At 45.2% G+C, this 23489-nt stretch overlaps 2 protein-coding genes across 2 annotated transcripts in view; both read right to left on the bottom strand.

Moving 5' to 3' along the window:
* Positions 1-23489, bottom strand: part of LPCAT2 (lysophosphatidylcholine acyltransferase 2) — a 67548-nt gene that overhangs the window by 3829 nt on the left and 40230 nt on the right. The window contains exons 12-13 of the mRNA XM_004744201.3: positions 6511-6609; positions 2072-2207 (exon numbers count right to left, since the gene is read on the bottom strand). Of these exons, the coding sequence (XP_004744258.1) occupies positions 2072-2207; positions 6511-6609 (235 nt within the window). The remainder of the gene's footprint in view (positions 1-2071; positions 2208-6510; positions 6610-23489) is intronic.
* On the bottom strand, positions 12000-16036 carry CAPNS2 (calpain small subunit 2). Its single transcript, XM_004744200.3, has one exon. The coding sequence runs from the start codon at positions 15196-15198 to the stop codon at positions 14368-14370; it is 831 nt and encodes a 276-aa protein (XP_004744257.1). The 5' UTR covers positions 15199-16036; the 3' UTR covers positions 12000-14367.

Below are 23489 nucleotides of genomic sequence, written 5' to 3'. Positions count from 1 at the left end.
GGAGAAAACTTTATTGAGCTTATACAGCAAAAGGAGCCTAGACTTTGAATCCGCAACCTATTTGGCTCTCTTTATAAAAGGATTTTTAACCCCATGATCTATTTCTATTTATTTTTTTTTAAATCCTCTGATAACCCAGAGTCTACTTCACAGCATGTTACACTAACAACTCTTCAAGACAGAAGTAGGTCTCAGTAATAAGGAAGCCATTGGACTGAGTCCGAATCATTCTTTGCAACTGCAACGTAATTTTGCATTCAAAGACCATTTTATGTTTCCAAATCAGGCAAGCTACAAACATGGTCTTTAGATATTTTTTTCTTAACATCCAAAATAAAGGTTCACCTGCATGAGTCTGTTTCAGTGATGGAAGCACAGACAGAGGACTTTTGTGGAAATGACACATGAGAGTTGATCTGCTGAAACCAAAGTCTGTCTTTCAAGACTTGGGATCTGTTCAAAAGATCAAGGTCTCTGTCTTTTTTGGGATGTCAGTGGCATTAAGAAGTAATTCATTTCCAAAAAAAGGTAACTCATTTCCAGAAGAAGTGCTGTGAATTGGCTAATGTGTGGAATTGTGGAAATCAATTAATTTATCTAAATGGAAAATTGAGAAGGAAAACAATTTAGATGGTCATATTCTGACACATTTCAATAGTTATTCTTTCATAAAATCTTACTTACACACCTCTAAGCATTGCTGCGAAAAAGGAAACTGGCATGATATTGGGGAAAGGGAGATACCGTGTGTATTCTAAAACTAAAAGATTGAATTCCAAAAAACAAAGCAGATTTCCCTAAAAATTTGTTATAATCAACAGGTAAAGTTATGCCTCCCTAACAAATCATTTGTGGTGTAACTTCCACATTATTTGAAACAGTCACTTCAAATAAGTGTTCCATATTTGGCAGCTCAGATCAATAAAGAGTCTTACTTGTGAAAGGAAAATGGACAGAGAATTAGTACACATGGGGTTTATGACTCTTGCGTTTTCTCTCAGTGTGTACTTCCCATTTTCTTTCTCCTCCCCTCCTTTCCTCTTCCTTCCTTCCTTCCTTCCTTCCTTCCATGAACTCAGGAGAGTAAGTGCCCTAGGCATTTAATTACCTCAAATAGAATAAAGGGCATGCAGAATGATAGTAAAAACAAAAAAACAACAAAACAAAACATAACAAAAAACCAAAAAAACAACAGAGAGTAAGAAAAGTGTGTGATCTAATTCCCCCATTCCATGAAAGTTAACAGCGAAAACTCTCTGAACACCATGAGGAAAGAGGCGTTCCAGAGGAATCCCCCGACAGCCTATGGGAGGGGGTGAGGGCAAAGGCTGGGGGAAGAGAAGCCAACCTGACATGAATGACCACATCAGAGCTAAGACAGGGAAACAGTCAGCTAGGCGTCTCCACTCAGGTGTGGTTTTTCTCAACGACTGTACCAGGAAATACATGGAAACTGACGTGTGGACCAAGCAAGCCAACTGGAGAAAGCTTGATCCCTGACGCACAGACCTGCCATTTGGCCATGGGGTCTTCGTCTGCCATGATGGTCCTGACCTCACAGGGGTGCTATCCAAGGGGCAGGAGAAAACGAGCCTACGTGAAAGCTTACTTAAGCTGCTAACGACAAACATGGTGACAGACAGGTTTGCCGCTGTAGTGACTGTTGGTGTCCCAGTCTGTCCCCCTCTAGTGGAGTTACAAACATTCTAGTTCACTTGCTCCGTTTTGCTTGACCACAGTGACTCTTGGTTTCTGGATCCTGGCTCTGACATTCTCTAGCTGATGATAAGTCAAATTCCATAAATTCAATAAAATAATATTAAATGTGCTGATTAAACAAACTTGCTGTAAAGATTTATTTAAAAATGTTAGAAGAGTACTCAGCGTGTAAGTTCTCAGTAATTAGCTTCTCTTACCCCACTACTGCTACTGCTGCTGTTGTCATCAGCATTCCTGCTATTTCTATGGTTGATTCTATTAGGGGAGGGAAACCACACTCCTGCGTGAGGGTCTATGCGTAGTCTGGTTCCCCTCCTAGTCAACTAACGTAGAAACCAGACTGCCTACTCACCGTAGGACACAGAATCCCCCTGGGCTATCTCCTTGAAGAGACCAGAAACATCCAGGTCGGGCACCCCGAGGGCAGCCTGCAAAATGGTGGTAAACTCTTCCTCTGATATGTAGCCGTCCTCATCGACGTCAAAGAGCTGAAGGAAAGAGAAAATAACACATAATGATGAGCAGAGCAATATGGTACGGAATCATCTCGGAAAATAAAGTCTAGTAATTCGCAGATCGGTTGTGCCAGGAGTGAGGGAGAAGTATCTGAAGGAAGAGTGGTCTTTGCTGCCCTCGCAAACACCTGGCTTGGTCGTGGGAAGAGACAGAAGGAAAGCACGGGGTTCAACAACAGTGAGACCCAAGGGCGTGGGAGTCCTGGGGAGAACAAGATGAATCCCCTGAAAGAGGTCAGGGAAAGCTCTATCCATTTGACAGGTTGAGTTGGGTCTTAGAACACCAAGAGATACTCCTGGAACCGACGAGGGCTGGTAGTGACTGCCGGGGGCTCAGACCGGGGGGTGGATGGACAAGCAGGAATCAGGCCATGATGGCGGCAGGACGCCTCACCTCACCCTGTGGGATTATGACAGTGTGGCACTGAGAGTGTGGAGGATGGATTAGAGTCAGGAGTTTGGAAAGTCTAGAGGCAGGGAAAGCAATGAACAGTGTGGGGGTGGAGAAGCAGGAAGGATGGGAAGGGGCAGAATTCACGAGGACGCAAAGGTGGGGCTTGGCTAGCAGTCGGGGCCCTGTGGGGACGGCAAGAAGGGGCGAGAGTGGCCTGCGGTGCTCTGGCTTGGGCGCCTGGGGGGACGTGGGGGTCCGCTCCCCAGAGAGGGAGATTGAAAGCTGGACCTGGAGAGGTTAGACTTGAGTCAGAGGTGCCAGGGGGAGGTACGAGAGGGAGCACCTCAACCCAGGAGAGCGGTCGAGGCTCGAACCATGACTTCCGGTAAGTATTGCCAACTCGGCGGGGGGGGGGGGGTGGGGGGTGGGGGGTGGGGGGGTCGGGACTAGAGCTTATCTGCAGAGAATGCGCAAAGCGACAGGAAGCCCGGGAGCAGCAAGGGTTCAAGTGTGTGTAGGGAAGAGGAGCTGGCCAACAAAAAAGAAAAAGATTCAGAAGAAGTCCTCAGAGAGAACCGGAAAGGAGGATCGTGTGCCACTGGGACTCAGGAGGGCTTTCTGGAAAGAGGGAGACGCTCTGAGGGCGGTGGAGGCCCACTGAGCAAAACACCACAGTGAGTCCGGGCTAGAAGCAAAGAGAGTTGCCGGTATGGCAGTTAGGAGGTCCGGGTGCCTTGGGGAAGCGCGGCTTCAGGGAACGGGAGGCCAGGTGGTCATGGGAGGCCGGGAACGGAGAGAGGTGAGCGGTGGAGACAACCAGCATGGGCTCCTGGAATAACAGGAAGGAGGGAAGGGGGGGCATTGGCCAAGCACAGAAGGAGGCTGTCTTTAGGAAGGGAGAGTCTGAATATGTTTATAGGCCGAAAGGAAAAGGCAGTGGGTGCGACGGATCGAAAGTCAAGCAGCAAAACTCTGATCGTTGTTAGATCATTACTATCCCATATTCAAAATCTTCTCCTGGGCATTCATGGTTTTAAATGATGCCAGCTCCGATTCCCAGCAGGCCCTGACCGGAAGTGTTCAAGTCACTGTCCTTGTATTACCCGATGACATCCTCACCACAGTCTTATGCTGGGCAGGTACTGTCATTAGCCCTGGCTTCCCAACAAGAAAGCTGAAGCCCAAGACAGTGGGGTCCCTTTCCCAAGGTCACCAACTGGTCGGTGGTGGAGCTGGCAGGCAACATCTAGAGCGCTGGCCATTAAGGCCTCTGCTTCTGACCAAACACACGACCAGAGGCATTAGATAAGGTGTGATCATCACAAAAAGAACCACAAGCACAAACTGACTAGTGTTTTAACTGTCCACCAGAGTGGGAGAAAACTCTAGCACTTGACATTGTTGATTTGCTGCCCCAGCTGAGAAAGCAGGGGCTTGCTTATTTTCTGTCCCCCAGCCCCCATATGAGGAACAAGACAGCCACAGAGTGAAAAGTGGCTTAGCATTTGTTTGCACGAAGTGCAGCCCAGGGCTCTCTACGGGCTTGGACTTCCAGCAGTAACTGCCAGGAGATCCTCCCGCTCCCCGAGCCAGCCTCGCCCACTCCTCACGGGTGCTAAGCTTTCCTGAGAGGCCATCCATTCTGACACGATCCTCTGCACTCTGTCTGTCACGTCTGGTGCTCTGGTGGCTCTCCTTTCTGTGGAAAGTCCCTTTGCGTGTCCATACTGGGTGCTTTTTCTTTCTCTCCCTCTGGCCTCGTCATGACTGCCCCAGCCTGGGCCCCTCAGAGAAATGCCCACTTTCCCTCTGTTATGCATCACTCATCACTCCCGATAGTCTCTTGGCTACAGGGTTCCCAGATCTAAGGTAAATCCCATGCTCTGGGCCCTGGTAGGAAGCTCAAGAACCCAGTTTCCTTTGAGGAATGAGATCTGTCCGTTGCTTGGAATACGGCGGGACCCTCAGCCCAGACATCCTGTCTGTCCAGCAAGCACGGGACCCTCCCTGGAGTGTGACTGAGGGCAGAGGCGGAGGTGCTCACACTCACACACGGGCCCTGTGGACTCGCAGCCTCCAAGCTGACCCTGGTTGGAACCCCCTCCCCGGCCTTAGGACAGGTGTCTCGGCCATGGCGCATGTCCGTTGCTCATGGCTGAAGAACTCTAGCTAATCCTTTAGCTCTGCAGGTCTCTGTGACGACGAAATAGGCTCAGGGATTGCGAGTTCACTGTGAAGGCCTTCCCAGATTAAAGGAAGTGACAGGGTCCTGTGCATAGAAAAGGACAACACTCCATTAAAAAATACAAGTGTGCCAAAATAGTTTCAAAAACATCCAACACCCCTGACCGAGAACGTGGCAAAAAGAAGCAACGTAGAGCACGATCCTTGTCTTACTGGAAAAAGGGCTAATTATAGTTTTAAGTCCTTCTTGCTTCCCTCCTCCACACCAGACCAAGGTCTAGGCTAGAGAAAAATCTCACGACGTCTTTAAAAACAATAATTACTGGGCTCGAGGGCCAAATTTTCTATCGGATCTTTCATCGGTAAACCCAAACTGACCGTTTGCTCAGCTCAACTTATAATTACGAATACAATCCCAAAACACAGACAGAAATATCTGGATTGGAATAAGTTAGCTATGTGTATAATTTTAGGTTTTATGATGAATAAGTCTGTAAAAGCCAAACGTTTTAAACTTGGAAAAAGTTCTGGCCCTTGCCTTATGACCATCTGCTAAGCATCAACCACTTAGTTCTTTACGGGCCTCGCAGTGAACTCAGTTTAAACCAATCTGAAATAAAAAGAAAGCCCGGGGACTCCTCCGTCAATGGCAGAATGCGGGAACATTCCTGAGGCGGGCTCCAGCGGCCTCTAAAACGTGACAAAGGACTCTTGGAGAAAGAGGGTTTTTCTAGATGATAGAGGGGAAAGAAAACCTGTCAGAATCACAGTGGGATATTCTTCTCAGAAACCAGGAAGAGAGGAGAGTAGGAAACAGGAAGAGGGAAGGCCCTCGGGTGTCATGGCGGATGGAAGCGGAGAGACAGCCAAGTCAGGATGGGTCTGTACCTACGACTCGGTACACAGACAAGCAGGGAAATCAAGTCTTGTTTCACTTGAGATCAGGCTACACAACCTTAGGAACATCCTCCCTAAATATTAATTAGACACCTAATTAATTCTAATTAGTTCCAAGACTAATTAGAAGCCCCATTTATCACAGAAAAATGAAAAACACATTTTGGGAGTGTCTCTTCCCCCTATCTCTTGGGCGTGGGCAGGATAAACAGGCATCTGAGTCCTCAAAGTTCAGCCCTCCAACCAGTCCTGCTGGGGACGGGGTCTTATTCATCGGCCACCCCCTTCCCCGATGCCGCTGTGGAAATACACGTGATACTACGGGAAAACACACAGGGTGGGGACCCGGGACGTGTATTAGGAAGCTCATGGGACCCCATCACCACACCATCAACTCCACCTGGAAAAGAGCACTTAAAATATCTCTGGCACACAGAGTGAGAAAATCAGGATAGATGGGAACTTTCCAGATGGTGAATTAGGCTGGCTGGTGACAGGTGGTATTTATTTATAAACTGAACTTTGGGGCTCCAAAATGGAGAGGCTGGACAGAAATCATTTTAAAAGCTAATTTGTGAAATCACCTGCTCTCCAGTCTCAATGCCTTCCCTTGATGCTTTCCCTATGCTGTGTTTTCTTTATTCTTGGGAGCTACGGTCGTCATCACATTACTCCCGTGTACACGGCACAGTGGATCTATAAACTCGACTATCAGATTTCACTAATTTTCAAAGAATATGCTTCGCGTCAACGCTTGTTCATGAGGCAGACCGAGAGGCTTTCAGGGGGGGTTGACAATACCTTAAATGCCACCTGAATGATGTCCTCTGTGTTGGCAGGGTGGCACAAGACAGCCAGGCCGATCACGTACTCGCGGAAGTCGATACTGCCGTCATGATTCTGTGGAAGGAGGGGAGAAATCAATTAGCGGGCCCACTAGTTGAATTACTACTAATCACAGCCCCAAAGGTGAAACCCAGGCATGTCACACGGCTCAATGTCATCACGCTCTGAGCCTGCTTGGGAAAAACTCTGCACTGAGAGCAAACAGCAAGCCAGGGGTCCACCTGTTCCCAATTCAGAAGGAAGAAAGATATATTTCTGCTTAGTAATGAACAGAAGCATTTAGACCCAGGAGACCCTGAACTTATCTATATACCGCAGAAGGTATTTCACAACTGCAACGAAGAAGGCATTGATGATTCTAAGTCAAGCTGACCGAAAGCAGGGTGTCCTACGCATGAACCACTCCCTAGACAGGAACCCTGAGGACGAAGTGGGGAGAAGGAAAGAGACCTGCACACAAGCCCTGTGATGATAATCCCAGGTGTCAGAAGCCTTTTGGCAGCCAAATCTTCAAGTGATGAATTCCAAGATCAAGTGTCAACTAGGAACAACAAAGCTAGCGCAGCACTTGACAGATGAACAAATGATGTTTGGCGTCAATAAGAGCGTAATCTTTAACTGTGACTAAGGATCGGCATCTCCACCATCAGGAGTTCCTTCAGGGCAAGGACTGGTTTCTTTGTGTGGCGGCGTGTTTCCACTGCTTAGCACACTACGTTGGGTTCACTTTAAAACTAAGGCAAATGTTCTTCACTGTGGTTTCACAGATGAGCCTGGGGAAAGGGGAGGCCATGAAGCCCCTGACAAGGTGTGTAGTTTTGGTGTGTACATGTTTTTAGGGAAGAAAAATTGAAGCTCTGGCCATGCTTCTCAAAGCAACCAAGACTCAAAAGATTAAGAGTCGCTTTTATATTATTCCTTTATCTTACGGCAGGTGGGAACTAAAAGGAGGAACAATTTAACTTCCCTTTCCGACCGGAGACCTTAGAAACAAAGATATTTTAAAGATTTCCCTTAAGGGCCTTAAGGAACAGGGTTTATTCCTGAAACAACTCAGGTCAACTGACTTCTATTTTTGTCTGGTTATCTACAAAGGAGCTGTTTTCTTCCTTTTCTCCCCCCACCACCAACTTTTTTTTAAAAGTTGTATTTATTTATTTGACAAGAGAGAGAGAGAGAGAGAGAGACCACAAGTAGGCAGAGAGGCAGGTGGGTGGGTGGGGAGGCAAACTTCCTGCTGAGCAGAGAGCCCGATGCGGGGCTTGATCCCAGGACCCTGGGATCGTGACCCGAGCTGAAGGCAGAGGCCTTAATCCACTGAGCCACCCAGGTGCCCCCTCCTTCCCCTTAAAAAAAAATATTTATTTATATGAGAGAGAGAGAGAGAGAGAGAGAGAGACAGCACACAAAGTGGGGACAGAGGGAGAGGGAGAGATCTCAAGCAGGTTCCCCACTAAGCATGGAGCCCAATGCAGGGATCGATCTCACAACCCTGAGATCATGACTTGAGCCAAAATCAAGAGTCATATGCTTAACCCATCGAACCACCCAGGCGCCTCTCTTCCTTTTCTTGAAACACTTTTTTTGGGGGTGGGGGAGGAAGATAATTAAAAAAAAAAAGTATCATTCACATCAATGAAAAGCACCCATCTTCAGGGTACAGTTCATCTGTTTCGACAAATGTATTCACAGGGTGATCACCAGCACAGCCAATAGCTACATTTTCATGACCCCAGCAACTTTAGAGGCGGTGGAGTTTTAGGAGAACATCATTCCTTCTTGGGACACTGTCATTCATTTCCTTACACACCATCGAGGGCTGAGATGCCCCAGCAGCTCACTGAACCACAGACACTACTACTCCCAATAGACGCACTAGTTCCTCAATTGGCTTCCTCTATGAGGCAACACAGAAGTCTTGAATGGAAGGTCTGAAGAAGGAGTAGAAGAATGGTCAATGGACAACGAGGACGCAATCATAATTGTATGATTGTAAATACTTTTCTGAATTTATGTTGTCTATGGTGAGACGTACAATTTTCATCTATACCACTGACACAGAGGTCAAGCACCATGACTCATTTTGCAGATGGAGAAAGAGAAGTGTAAAGAACCCTTCATAGCACCACTATTCACAAAACAAGGTAATATTCTGGACCTCTAATACTCATTAACAGTCTTATCTCTGAATGGTTTTGACTGACAAAAAGCAGACCCTTGTCAATCCCACGGGAAATTATAGGTAAGTTTTCATCTTAGTAATGGGAAGGGGAAAAAGCAGCATGGAAATTATTCTCAGGTATTTTATTATTGGATCAATACAATAATACATTGTTAAGTTCCCCAATTCAGAATAATAAAACTTTGAACTGGAAGGAATCTTAGAAATAATCCATTCAACTAATTCATTTTAACTAATAAAAAAAAAATGAGAGCCCTATGGTCCAGCAATTGCACTGCTAGGTATTAATTCAAAGGATACAAACGTAGTGATCTGAAGGGGCACCTGAGCTCCAATGTTTATAGCAGCAATGTCCACAAACTATGGGAAGAGCCCAGATGTCCATCAACAGATTAATGGATAAAGAAGATGTTGCATGTGTGTATAGCTTTATATACATACCACACAATGGAATATTATTGGATATATACATACATACACATACACAATGGAATATTACTCAGCCATCCAAAAAATGGAATCTTACCATTTGCAGTGATGTGGATGGAACTAGAGGGAACTATGCTAAACGAAATATGTCAGCTAGAGGAAGACAAATACTGTGTGATTTTACTTGTATGTGGACTTTTTTTTTTAAAGATTTTATTTATTTATTTGACAGAGAGAGATCACAGTAGGAGAGAAGAAGGGAAGAGATCACAGAGAGAGAGGAAGGGAAGCAGGCCCCCTGCTGAGCAGAGAGCCCGATGCAGGACTCGATCCCAGGACCCTGAGATCATGACCTGAGCCGAAGGCAGCGGCTTAACCCACTGAGCCACCCAGGCGCCCCTCGTATGTGGACTTTAAGAAACAAAACAGATGAACATACAGGAAGGGAAGGAAAAATAAAGTAAGATGAAATCAGAGAGGGGGACAAACCATAAAAGACTCAACTATAGGCAATAAACTGAGGGTTGATGGGGGTTGGGGGGCGAGGGCGAGGGCGAGGGGGTAACTGGGTGATGAGCATTAAGGAGGGCACGTGATAGAATGAGCACTGGGTCTTATATGTTACTGATGACTAAACTTTCCTTCTGAAACTAATAGTACACTATATGTTAATTAATTGACTTTAAATAAAAAGAATGAGTCATAAGCTTTATTTGAGGTCACGAAACTTGCTATTACCATGAACTCCAATGAAAATTTAGATAATTGGACTCTAAATCATTCAAATTAAAGCAAGTAGCTTAATAAAATCCATTCAAAAACAGATAATTTAAAAGTACACAACAAAACACACTCCTTTAATTTCAAATCAGTTCCATGATAAAAATTATCCTTCAGATCTGTGGTTCTTTTCTTTAAAAACCTACTAAACTTTTCAGGAAGAGTCATAAACTTAAAAAAAAATCTAGACTTGAAAATATTGCAGGGCCACATTTCAAAGGAGGAGCCCAGCTTTCTGGAAGGAGACTCTAATCCCTCCATTATCTGTCCTAATCTGGAAGCCAGGACAGCCCTGAGTAGCAACTACGGATTTGTTTTGGGTCACTGCAAAGAGAAAGGATGATTGAGCCTGGCTGGAACTCTAGATGGTGGGGCCCACGCCTTCCCTAGTGGTCAGCAGATTGGAAAAGCACAGAAGTGAAAGCTGGGGGTCACCGTGATCTCCCAGTGCCCCCGCACCATGCTATCCCCATAACCACACGATGCTGGCTTCTCAGACCAGTGGGAAGGCAGACCACGTGCTCAGACATGGTCCATTTAAAGGTTCAGAAGGAACAAATGGTGGTGTTCCTGTGTTTGATTCTCAGGTAGCCATTCCTTGAGGCCTTTCCTAGTTGGATTGAGTCAACATTTTCATTCTTACTGAACTGGATATAGTTTACAAGCTTCCAAGTCCAGCAACACGTAAGGATGCGGTTCTGAATATACTGAGAGATGGTAAACTCCCAAGGAATAGGTCTATTTTGTCTTTGGTGTGTTATAATTGATATCATCCCTGCAAAGGAGAGAAAATCAATGCCATCAAAACAATTCAGGGATGTTCACCTAAAAACAGAAGCTACTATGCAGTAGCCAACAGAAAAAAACTTTGAGTCTTTGAAGATGACTACAAATCCCAAAGAGTACTATTATCAAAATCCAGTAAATTCTGCAGTTTTCCAGAGGAGTCTGGGAAGAGGTATTCTGTTTACTCAAATACGCTTATTAAGAGCGTATTTCCACCCACATACATAATTGCATTACCAATTTTCTCAGAATTAAATTGCTTTAATCCACTTAGCATTAAACACAGACACTTTTAAGAAGTAATTCTAAAAGCACCTCAAGATCAATAGACGTGTTAAATATCAGGGCCCTGCAGGTGTATCCGTGAATATTTTTTCAAGGCCCCAGCATAGGTTAGCTGTGCAATATTACTGATGAAATCTCTGGCTTAAAAAAAAAAAAAAAAGCAGTTCTGAAAAACACATGCACCACTTCTCAAGACATTTAAAATGTGACCTTTAAGATGATGTACACATTTAGAATATTCTTGGAGATCTGCTTTTCTTAGGTACACAGCATACGTGCGTTAAGTACAGACCTACGTTCTTTTTCCTGCTGTTACAGGTTACAGAATCCTGTGGATCACATTAAGATAAAGGTGTTTTTCGAAATCATATGGGGTATTTTGAAATTTAAAAGATGGAGACTGTGCAACTTCACATGCTTTTTAAAATCGCTGAGTATTATTTTCAACTTACTACATCGATGGTATTGCTTCATGTTAGAAACTCAAAGATCATGGGATGGAATGATACGAATCAAAGACCCTTGTCTCAGCCTATAAGGAGGCTTCCATGTAGAAATGACAAAATTAAAAAAAAAAAATCATCAGGTAAATACTCTTCCCCCTTATCTTGAAAATGTCAACTACTGGATAAAAACTAAGAAGTTCAGAGTCCATAGTCTCTCATGATTCACCTCCCCTAACAATCTGAGGGGTTTGAAGGGGCGGCGGGTGGGAGGTCGGGGTACCAGGTTGTGGGTATTATAGAGGGCACAGATTGCATGGAGCACTGGGTGTGGTGCGAAAAACAATGAATACTGTTTTTCTGAAAATAAATAAATTAATTAAAAAAAAAAGACATACAAATGGCTATCAGACAGAGACTATGGACTCTGAAAAACAATCTGAGGTGTTTGAAGTGGCGGGGGGGTAGGAGGTCGGGGTACCAGGTGGTGGGTATTATAGAGGGCACAGATTGCATGGAGCACTGGGTGTGGTAAAAAAATAATGATACTGATACTGCTATGCTGAAAATAAATAAATTTTAAAAAATGTTCATCAAAAAAAAAAAAACATACTAAGAAGTTCAATTACTCATCAGGCTCTCGGTTCTCGGCAATGCCAAAGTTTTGAGTACTTGACAAAGTCTGGAGTTTAGACTGGATTTTCTAGCATTTTCTCTAATGTCTGGGGTGACCCATACAAACGTTATACAAATCCAGAAGAAAACAGAAGGGACATGGAGGTGACTTCAGGATGTTTTTGCCCTGGGTGGGCAAGAAGGGAATTGTAAGAGCAGAAAATCCCCTGACCCGAGGAGCACGAAAAATACTTACTACCACCCCCCAGCACGACGCAACTGCCTTAACTTTCATAAAATATTTAGAAATAACTGAGGACCACCAGGGTAAGGCTCAGTTGCCCTTTCTGCAGCCATCATGTGGAAAGGTTAAATAATAAACCTAATGTTCTGAGGCCTTAAAAGGCACCTTGGCAGCTCTCCCCTTTCTTGGCTAGATGCCTATGCTCGCGCCTGACATATGAATGGGCTGATTCTAACATGGGGATCCTGAAATCAATACGTGTGGATGTTGGCAGCAGCCTCCTTCTGGTATGAGCAGAGCTGGCTGGGCAGCCCACTGGAGCGAGCTTACACATACAGGTCCCTCGCGGAAGGCAGACGCGGTCCCTGGGCCTGACTCTGCGCAGAAGGATACGCACATAGTGTTGTATAAATATCCCATGAGAGTGACGATGGTGACGATGGTGAGCACGGAGACCGAAAGCCAACCTCTCCCAACTGGCCCTGGGGATTTCTCACCTGCCGCTGCGGACTGTTAACAGGAGAATGACATCAGTTCCAGAGTTAAAACTTTCCTTGAAATGGGTCAAAAGAGGAAGGAAGAATTGATCTTCAAACTCAGGAGGACCCTCTAAACTAGCCTTTGGAGAGGGAGGGAATGCACTGAGGGCCAAAGAAGCGGGAGTGGTGGGAACCAATTCAATAGCAGGGCAGGGGTGGGGTGGGGAGAGGGGAGGGTTACTGAGTCCTTGCATACACAGCCGCCGTGGTTCTGTCTACTTGCCTAGCTGGGCATTCTGGATTCTGCCCGCCCCATCATCACCGCCTGAATCAAAATGACAGAGCCAAACCAAGGGCCATACATACACAAGCAAGGGACGACTGCCCAGGCTGGTGACCTTGGCTGCTTACTGGAATCACCCGGTGGCTTTAAAAATACTTGTCTCCAAGCCCCACCTTGAAAGATTGTTCTTCAATGCATCCGGAGTGGGACTCAGCCGTCAGTATTCCTCAAGAGCTCTCCCTGTGATTCTGAATCATGGTCCGGACTGAGAACCCCTGTGACACTCAGCAGTACTTAAACATCTTTATATTCCTTTATATACCAAATAACTGATCACTCTATGCTCCCCCCAACACCTATTTTTGCTCCTTCACTTATGTTTCTTCTGTCCACAGTTTCGCAAAAGGAACAACAACAAAACATTCCTAGCTCTGAGGCAGGGCAAGACACGACAGGAGCAGGCCAACATGTGTTGGGCAAGCCCGATTTTGTATGAAGCGCGTGGAAGAATGATTGAGACTGACATATTGGGCTATGGGTCCACCCTTCCTTCCCCGATGCCCTGACCCTCTTTACAAATACATCAAAACAAAACAAATTTGCTGCGTGCTTATTTTACTAGAGAAACAGGACTAAAGAATTCTGGAATTTCAGACAGTCGCTCTATTGTTAAAAACTTATATATACTTCCCTTACGTGAAACTGCTTCTTTTCTCATTTCTGAACCTGTTTCTATACAGTTAAATAGGCTTCCAGGAAAACACTTTTTCTTTCTCTTTTTTTCTCTCTCTTTTTTTCATAATGGAAAGACCAGATGTGAAATTAAGAGAAAAACAGATTCTGAACTTCACTCCTCCTCACCTTTTTTAAAGGGAAAAATAGATCTCTTGAGGGCTTTCTTGATTTACTCCAGGGTTTTCTTTTTTCAAGATTTCATTCTCAATGACAACAAGTTTCCTGCTCCTTGGAATTCGCTCACCAAATAAGCAATGCCCTATCAAAATCTATTCCAAGGGGGCTATGCCCCACGCCCCCCAACCCCATACATACATCCCTACACATCCAGTATCTCACAGAGCTGACATACAAACCACTCAGAACATTTCTCATTAAAAAAAAAAAAAAAAAACTATTTTAATTGAGCACCAAGGGGCAGTCCCAGTTCAGAAGCATGCAGGGAGATATATGAGCTCGCAGGAAATGACAACTCTGGGACAGGGCATCAGCCGCTGTGGGGACGGGAGGGCGAGGCTGTCAGGAGTCCCGTCCTCGGGGAGGGGCCGGCTTCAGGAATACATGGTCAGTTGCAGCCAGTCTTGGAGCGACACTTGAACCAGACCGTCTGCATCCCTATCCAGGGATCTGAAGGCACGGAACATGGCATCCAGGCGGACCAGGCAGCTGATGAAGTTGTTGAAATCCATGCTGCCGTCCTCATCGGCATAGCGGCGGACGATCATTTGGTAAAGCTGCTCATTTAGCTGGAAACCCGCTGCCTGCAGGGCCTCACGCAGCTGGGAACGTCCCAGGAACCCAGAGCGGTCCCTGTCATACTGCCTATAAACACACTGCCACTTCTTGATGTTGTTCCAGAGGTATTTAAATTCTTCGAAACCCAGCTTGCCGGTTGTGTCACTGTCCATCACGGACACGATGCTCCGGCAGGTGTCAAGGCTAAAGCCGTCGGTCTTCAGGTCCTTGTGCTTGGAAAGGACTTTGTTGAGAATATTCATTAGGTCGGTGGCACCCACCTCCATGTCCGGTCCCGCCAGCTGGGCAAACTGCTGTCGAAACCGACGAACTTCCTCACTTTCATTGGCCTCCACGGTCGTGAAATGCTGCTGAGTGGGAGGCGGTTCTGGGGTGTACTGAGCTGCTGCGGCCTCGCTGATGAAATTCACGATTCCTCCAACTATCCCTCCGATATTTCCTCCTCCTCCTCCTCCTCCTCTTCTCTGACCACCTCCTCTAAGAAGGCCTCCGAGAGCTTCCCCAAGACCTCGATCGGCCCCTTCCAATAAAGCCTTTGCAAGAAACATGCTTTTGGTTTGACAAGCAAGTGTGAAAGCTGCTGGTGTCTCGGAGGTGGTGTGGAGAGAGTTGAAATGGAGTCTCATTAGCTTCCAGGTGGAAGAACTGGCTTTTCTGTACCTGCTTCCAGGGGACCACACCCCATAGTGCTGTCTCCCCTCCTACTGAAAGCCTGACTTCCATTAGGTCCTAGCACCTGCCTGTTTTTAGAGGGCCTCAAAATATTCGCGAGTCATTGTGCGTATGACAAATTATAAGAAATACTATTTTAAATGTAATATATTAAAATACACATTCACACCTTTCTCTACATCACTGATTTCTCAGCACCTGAAAAGATGATAGGTGTTTTCCCAACTGGGGAAGCTAAGCGACTCCAAGATATCAAGAATTTCTTTTCTAAGGAATATTTATTATTAGTGCAGAATGGGGTTCTTGGGCATTGGAGGCTGTTTCTCCGATCCCTTTCTTTTAGTGAAGATTCTCCAAATCCAATGCTCTTAAGAAAAACCTGGAAGGGAAGGTTTTAAGATGCAGGGTCCCCCGGTCCCAGCCTCACAGAGTCTGACTCTATAGTCTGCTGTGGCTCTAAGGATCTCCATTTCTGGAATTATTTTTGGAGTATAACAGACACATAGAAAACCTTACAAGTCACAACTGGAGAGCTCAGAGAAGTTCACATACCATACACACCTATGTGATAACAGCCAGATCAAAAGATAGAATATGGCCATACGCTAGAACCTCCTCCTGCTTTCTAGTTACTCTTCCTTCCCCAGGGTAACCATTATCTCAACATCAAACACCATCAACTGATTGCCGTGCCCTGAACAAATGGAACCAACCAGTAGAGACTTCTCTGTGTCTTGTTTTTAAAAATTTAAATGTTTTGAATTTAAATGTCTAGAAACAGGGGCACCTGGGTGGTTTAGTGGGTTCAAGCCTCTGCCTTTGGCTCAGGTCATGATCCTAGGGTCCTGGGATCGAGCGCCATGTCTGGCTCTCTGCTCAGGAGGGAGCCTTCTTCCCTTTCTCTCTCTCTGCCTGCCTCTCTGCCTACTTGTGATTTCTTCTGTCAAATAAATAAATAAATGATTTTTACAAATAAATAAATAAATAAATAAATGAAATGTCTAGGAGCTGTGGTGAAGTACACGTAACGTGGAAATTCACCGCCCTAACTGTAAGAGTTCAGTTGAGTGGCATTAGGTACATTCATATCATTGTGCAACTGTCACCACTGTCCATCCCCAGAAGCTTTTTCGTCTTCCCAACTGAAGCTCTGTCGCCATTAAACAGGAACTCCCTGTTCCCTCCTCCTGCTAGGACCTGGCAAGCCCCGTTCTACTTTCTGACTCTATGAATCTGACTGCTCTAGGGACCTCACATCAGTGGAAGCACATAGGATTTGTCCCTTTATGATGCGCTTCTTTCACCTAATGTAATGTGTTCTGGGTCCATCCATGTTATAGCAGGTGTCGGGATTTATTTCCTTTTTCAGAGCTAAACAATATTCCACTGTATGTATAAGAAACATTTGGTTTATCCACTTGTCTATTGGTGGATGCTTGGGTTGCTTCTACCAGAACTCTCAGATCATATAGAGTAATTTGGTTTTTAAGTTTTTGAAGAACCACCATACTGTTTTCCACAGTAGATATTATATATTCCTACGAATAGTGCACAGGGGTTCCAATTTCTCTACAGCCCAGCCAACAGCCCTTCCTTCCTTCCTTCCTTCCTCTCACCCCTCCCTCCCTTCCTGACTGGCCATCCTAATGTGTACGAGGTGGTAATATCTCATTATGCCCACTTCACACTAACTCAATCTCACTTGTTAAGTATGAGGACTTGGATTCAGTGTTTAGGAGATGAAGGCAAATACATTATTAGGGTTGCTGTGCTCAAGGGTTGGGAACACCCACCAAAAACTAGTTGTAATTATAACCTAATATCTATATTCACATTTCTACTATTTTTTTAAAAAGATTTTATCCATCCACTTGTCAGAGAGAGAGGGAGAAAGAACACAAGCAGGGGGAGCACTAGGGAGAGGGAGAAGCAGGCTCCCCACTGAGCAAGGAGCCTGATGTGGGACTCGATCCCAGGACTCTGGGATCACGACCTAAGCCAAAGGCAGACACTTAACTGACTGAGCGACCCAGGAGTCTCCCACATTTCTATTAATACCAAACTATTACATTTGTATATAGTATTCTTCGGTATTTAAGTTTCACAGAATTCCACTGAAAGACAAAGTATTTGTGATAAGGAAAGAAAGAGTCAGGGAAGATGAGCTACTGAGGATAAGTGGTGTGCTCTATTATCCAGGACTGTGGGTACCCAAAAAAGGAGTGATGAATTCTGCCAAGGAGAACACTGACCTACACAAGAGATAACGTGCAGTCCTGATTATGAGCCAAGCCAGAGCTTTCTGAACAAACAAGGGATGTGAAGGGAGAGCACAGCAAAAATGCAGAGGAGCTAAAGGATGTGTGGTCTTTAAGAAACACTGCAACGTGATGACGGTCCATTCTGGGCTCAAGAGCAGAGAGGGGCAGATCTGCAGAACAGACTTGGGCTGGAAAGGGCTTTGAACTAACGGCCGCGTGATGGTCGGTCTCTCAGTGGGAGCTGTCTAGGCTCGAATGTAAAGTCAAAAGGAGAGAAGATGTGAAATTACACTGTAAGCTGTAGAATTTCTAGAACTGAACAACCACTCTTGTAGTAGCTATCGTTAGGGAAGGAGCAGCAGCTGGGAGACCTTGCTCTGTTCAGGGCACGGGAGCAATGTGTCCTTCCACCACACCCTGTGGTTTGTGTAAAACTCTCCAACCACTCGTTTTATGACACAATGACTCCAATATCTGGTCTCCTGGGCACAATGAAATGGCCTCTGTGAACACCAAAGGCCAAATGTCTTCCTTCAGCACACAGAAGAAAGCACCCCAAGAGGACTGTCCTCCTTTTAGGGGATCACAAGGCCATCAGGCCTCAGACAGATGTAAACCCATTCACAGGAGCTGCTCTCGGAGGACATTACATGGGTTTTGTTTTTATAATATTGCAAATTAACTTGATAGCAACCACTGCCACATAAAACAAGCCTCCTCGTGCCCAGCTGAAGTGGTTTTCCCTGAGGTTTAAATTCAATTCCTCTCACTTATTTCCTATGAAGATGGAGGGCATTTGGCTAATAGTTTCTCATAAGCCATCTTGGAATAAAAGACTCTTATTAGATTAACAAACCTTTTCTTCTCTGGACCATCGAATCCCCCGAGGCTATTTATTAGAACATTAATAACATCTTGGGTTGCCAACTGGGGGAACTCTACTGTCCATATGAGGATGGAAAAAGAGTAGGGGAAGAGGACACATCTGATGGATGTGAAGGGGGAAAGTTACTGAATATAAAAAAGTAAAGAGAGAAACATGAACGCTAGTAGCCACATTCCTCATAAAGGCCTCAAGTTAGAAACAACCTGAATGTCCACCACCTGGTGCATAAATAAAACACAACATGTCAGGGTGCCTGGGTGGCTCAGCGGGTTAAGCCTCTGCCTTCGGCTCAGGTCATGATCCCAGCGTCTTGGGATTGAGCTCTGCATTGGGCTTTCTGCTCAGCAGGGAGCCTGCTTCCCCACCCTCTCCCTGCTCTCTGCTCTGCTTCTTTGCCTACTTGTGATCTCTTTCTCTGTCAAATATAAAATAAAATCTTAAAAAAAAATACAATGTGTCCATATAACAGAATACTTTTTGGCAAGTAAAGAGGACAGATCACCTATACATGTACAGCATGGGTGAACGGTAAAAACTTTAGGCAAAGTAGTCAGAATCCAGACACAGGAGACCATCTACTGTACGATTCCATTACATGAAACGTCTGGAAAAGGCAAATCCACAGAGACCGAAAGTCTCTCTTCTAGACCAGGTCTCGAATCACACCAAAGGACTTACAACCCTGCTGTGGTTGCCTTGGGCTGGAAGAAAGCTGGTGGCAGGATCTAACCCTTAATGCCACCAGGGGACTCAGTGGGGTGCTGGAAATGTTCTCAAGTTGATTTATGGGGATGGTTGCACAACTTGGCACATTTACTGAAAAAATCATAGAACTGTAGGTTTGAAATGGGTGAGCGATAGGAAGTATAAAAAATGCCCCACGAACCCGTATGTGTGTGTGTGTGTGTGTGTGTATCAGCCAACAGTGCAGGTTGAAGTAAAAAGGACACAGACCAGCCGTTCTAGTCTCAGTCCTACAACTAACCAGCTGTGTAGCCTCGAGCACTCACTTCCTCTCTCAGGCTGGCTGCCTTCTGCAAAATGAGGAAGATGGGCAGTTGGATGTGAAAGGTCCCTTTAGCTCTAGAATTCGGGGAGTCTAGATCCTTACATGTCCTGAAATGGTGGCGGTGGCATTTCCTTTCCTTCTCCAGCCCAAGTGTTCTCATGCTGTACGTTCAATGAATTTAACCTTCCTTTTTCTTGGGTATGCTTTCACCCCTTTTAAAGATATACTCTTATCCCCGCTTTGACTTATTGTCTGGTTGAGTCTGTTTTCACAACTCTTCTGGGTGGCATCCTATCAAGTATGGTACCCCTCCAAACAGAATGCCAAGGCGGGGGCAGCACTGAACCCAGAAGGACATACAGCTCCCACTTGCTGCAAAGCCTTTCTGTCAAGAGGGGCTTTCGCCCAACTGCGGCATGATCTGGACCAGACCTTCCTAATTTATTGATGAGGATGTCATGTTGGATGAAATCAAAAGCCTTTCTCGAGCCCATACAGATAATATCTATTTCTTCTTCTTTATCATCTTTGACCATCACTCTATCATAGGAGGAAATTAAATTGGTCTGACACAATTTGGTCTTTACAAAGCTCTGTTTTTTCCTCCCTTGTGCTCATGGAGGACAGACATTGCTCACTTGTGCTTATGAAGAAAAAGTTAAGCTTTAACTCCTGCAGGCTCCTTCCTGTTCCTTCTAAGCATCTCCCAATTTTTACCTCAAGAGGGAGATTTCTCATGTAACAACACTCGGTGAAAGAAAATACTGTAATGGGCAGAATGGAGTAGCTAAGTCAACCTGGGACATGGACAGGGAAATGGTCAGACACACAGGACCACCGAATATTTAGGACAACGCATACAACAACATAGAAAGACGAGTATAGCCTTTTTCTGTCAATTGCTTCATGTAAGTTATGGGTAGATTTCACATAACAAATGTTGATGAACTGAGATTGCAACCAATAGTTCTTTTCACATGAACTATGAAATACTATATTACAAATCAAACCTGAACTGGAAACTTAAAGGATAGAAGACTTAACTGTTGGTTACTGTTCACCTCTGCCACTGAAGACAGAAAGCAGCCACAGGCAAGACATAGACAAATGGGCATGGGTGTGTCTCAATAAAACTTTATTAGCAAAACAGGCATCAGGCAACAGGTATCTGGCCCAGTCTGCTGTAGTTTGCAGACTGCTGCTCTGCTTCCGAAGCTGATGAAAACAAAGCAGGTTGGTAAAGTTTAAGGACTGATAGATGGACTGTATGGTCAGTCCTTAGAGTGACCACCGTTTAATTGGTAGGGAACCTCCCATCTGATTTAAAAGTACTTCTCTAACTCTTTCTTCTTGTCTTCTCTCTCTGCCTTTGGCCGATACCCTCCCTCGTTTCTACTGGTCTCATACTATCTGTCTTCACCGACTAGACAGACTCCTTTCTAACTCCTCAGCTACATATAGTCTAGCACGAGCTCATGCCTTTTTTACCAATAACATTGAAAAACAGACCATCACCTGATAAAATTTAGATAAGCGGTTGTTCTCCCCATTTTGTAAAATAATTTTGAAAACCATCATGATTCTCCCTCTCTCGGCCTTCTAACGTGTACTTAGTTCTTCTGGCATTTACTACATCCTTTGTTTAACTTTTAGGCAGGAAAAGTGTGTGTGCCTTAGCACTTTGATAATCCAGCATTTTCGGCTATCGTAAACTTCTGTAAATCTTTTACTACCGTTTCACATTATGTGGAATGAATGCGTCTCTTTATCCTAAGTTCTTTCCTGCCTGCCTAGTTCTTGGTATTAGTTCCAGCATGAAGTCCTGAGTGCCAAGAATAACAAGCATCTTTGCTTACCCCTTCCTGTTGGAGAGGGCAGGGTGCTATAGCGTGCAGATTTTCTGCTTGTGCTGAGAGTTGGGACAGGGTATTTTCGTGGCTTAGGTGACTGCGAGAAAATGGAGAGATCTTTCTGAGTGGGCTATGATGAACTTTTCTCTTCGATTGTACAAGCTGCCCTGAAAGTTTTGGACCATAAGTGCTATAAAGTAAAAAAATATTTACTATCTGGCTCTTTACAGGAAGAGTGTGCTGACCCCTAAATGTGGCTTGGTCATCAGCGCGTGGGCATACGGGTGTTGATGAAATGTTAAACTGAGTCTATCAGGAGGTACAGTTAGAGGAGATGGAACTTGCCGCTAGTAAGAGGTGAGAGGCAGATAACACGGTGCCTAGTCAAGACAGCACCAGGGGCAAGCTGCATCCCAAAGCATTTGAGGACTCTGTCTTACAGGTACATCGGAGACTGCTGACTCAGGAACACAGCTCTGAAGGAGGGATCAGGGGACAGGCTTGCTGTCACAAACATCCTGAGACATGGTTAGAACCAGAAAAATGACTGTGTTATAATGACTTCAGGTTAGTTAGCGATGTTTCTTAATCCCATTAAAGAAGCTTCAATCCCTTCCGGAGTGCTGGCAAAAAGTCTCGTATTTAAAACTGAATTAATGAATATAAAAAATGTCAAGACACTGCTGTTTTAAACCATTGTCTTAGCCTTCAGCTCTGACTCATCTGGACATCTGACCCATCCAATGCGGAGAGTTCAGGCTACGTCCATAAAAAATAAAGCAGCAAAATTCAACACAAAGATAAAAACATTCGTTTATCTTTTTCAGAGAGATAGGCTCTCTCCAAAGGCAATGATTCTAAAAACTAGGGAACTACGCCATGCTTGGGATGGCGAATGTTATGTTTTTGTGGGACCTTACTTGTCATCAGATTCCCCCAAGAACCTGAAAGGACATGTCAGGATGTCAGCAGGCGCCGAAGAGACAGTGTATTTTTTAGGGGACAAACTGAGATAAGACCATTATGAAGTCTTTCTAGACCAGCCAAGACTGTACATGGGAAGAAGGAGCTAGGGAATGTGGAGAGATTTTCAGGTGTTTGTCCCATCCCCCCAAATCCCAACACAACCTCATTAGTCTTGGGGGAAGACAGAGAGGCTGAGGGCAGCTGTCGGCACTGCAAACATTTACAGCTGTTGGAAGACCCACAGGAACACCCCGCCCTTTCTCGTTCCCACCCTTCCTCCCGTCTGACCCCCCCCCCTCATTAAGCATAGCGTTTAGCAAGATAAGCTACTCGGAGAGAAACAAACTGGCATTACTGGACTTCTCATCTTTCCCGTGGAACATTCCCCAGCTAGATGACTTCAAGAGACCGAGAAAACAAGCCTAGCCTGGGAGTTCTGTGGGTATGTGCCCAGGGCGTGGCAACAATTGCATAATTTGCCTTCTCAAAACAAAGCACATCTTCACAGGCACAGACATGCAGAAAGGTTAGAGACGGAAAAGGAAAGACAGACAGACAAAGACAGAAAAGGGAAAGAGGAAAAAAGAAAGGAGAAAAGGAAAGGAGAGGAAGGAAGGTCCCACGCACGAGTCCCTCATTCTCCAGCCTATTTTCTCAACGTTCCGGTATGTTGGAGATCAAAAGAAAAGTTGCTGCAAAGACCATTTCGCGGTCTCCGGTGAGAGCCAAGTCACACCATACAAAGTCACACTCATGGTTGCAAGTGGCGTGTGCGCCGGTGGAAGCTGTCCATGCAGAAATGTGATTGGCCAACTGCGCGGCCAAGGCTCGCTGTATGCTCTAGTTCCGAGTGAGTCAACCAGGCTAACTGGGGGTTATTTTAATCCTTGTGCTCTCCCTTCCCTACCCCCAAATCTCCCCATCCTTAAGATCACCAGAGAAACGACAGGGATCATCAGCCACTGAAAGACAGAACAGGTGTCCTAACGTTCATGGAATTGCCAGCAATGACACTGTGACACCTGAAAAGGGACGGCAACCTCCACAGATACAATTTCCAGTTTTGATGGAAAATCCTGCTGAAGCGGACGTCTGAGATCGGCTCTGCGTTTCCTCCTTAGCCTTCATTTCATGTCCCATTCCCCTATCTCCTGTCCTGTTTGTTGATCCCTGTCATATTCCTTCCTGTCACCAAGTTCATATTTATAGAAGCTTCATATAAAATTACTGATGTAATTTTATAATTATCTGATGACAAAAAAGAAGATGAGAC

This window comes from Mustela putorius, unplaced genomic scaffold, assembly GCF_011764305.1.
Source record: "Mustela putorius furo isolate JIRA1106 unplaced genomic scaffold, ASM1176430v1.1 tig00000174_pilon_pilon_pilon, whole genome shotgun sequence".
Classification (NCBI taxonomy): domain Eukaryota; kingdom Metazoa; phylum Chordata; class Mammalia; order Carnivora; family Mustelidae; genus Mustela; species Mustela putorius.
Note: the sequence above shows the minus strand (reverse complement) of the source record. Positions and strands in the feature narration are given on the sequence as shown.

Coding starts and splice junctions, on each gene's coding strand:
- CAPNS2 (XM_004744200.3), bottom strand. CDS start 15,198: ATGAGACTCCATTTCAACTCTCTCCACACCACCTCCGAGACACCAGCA.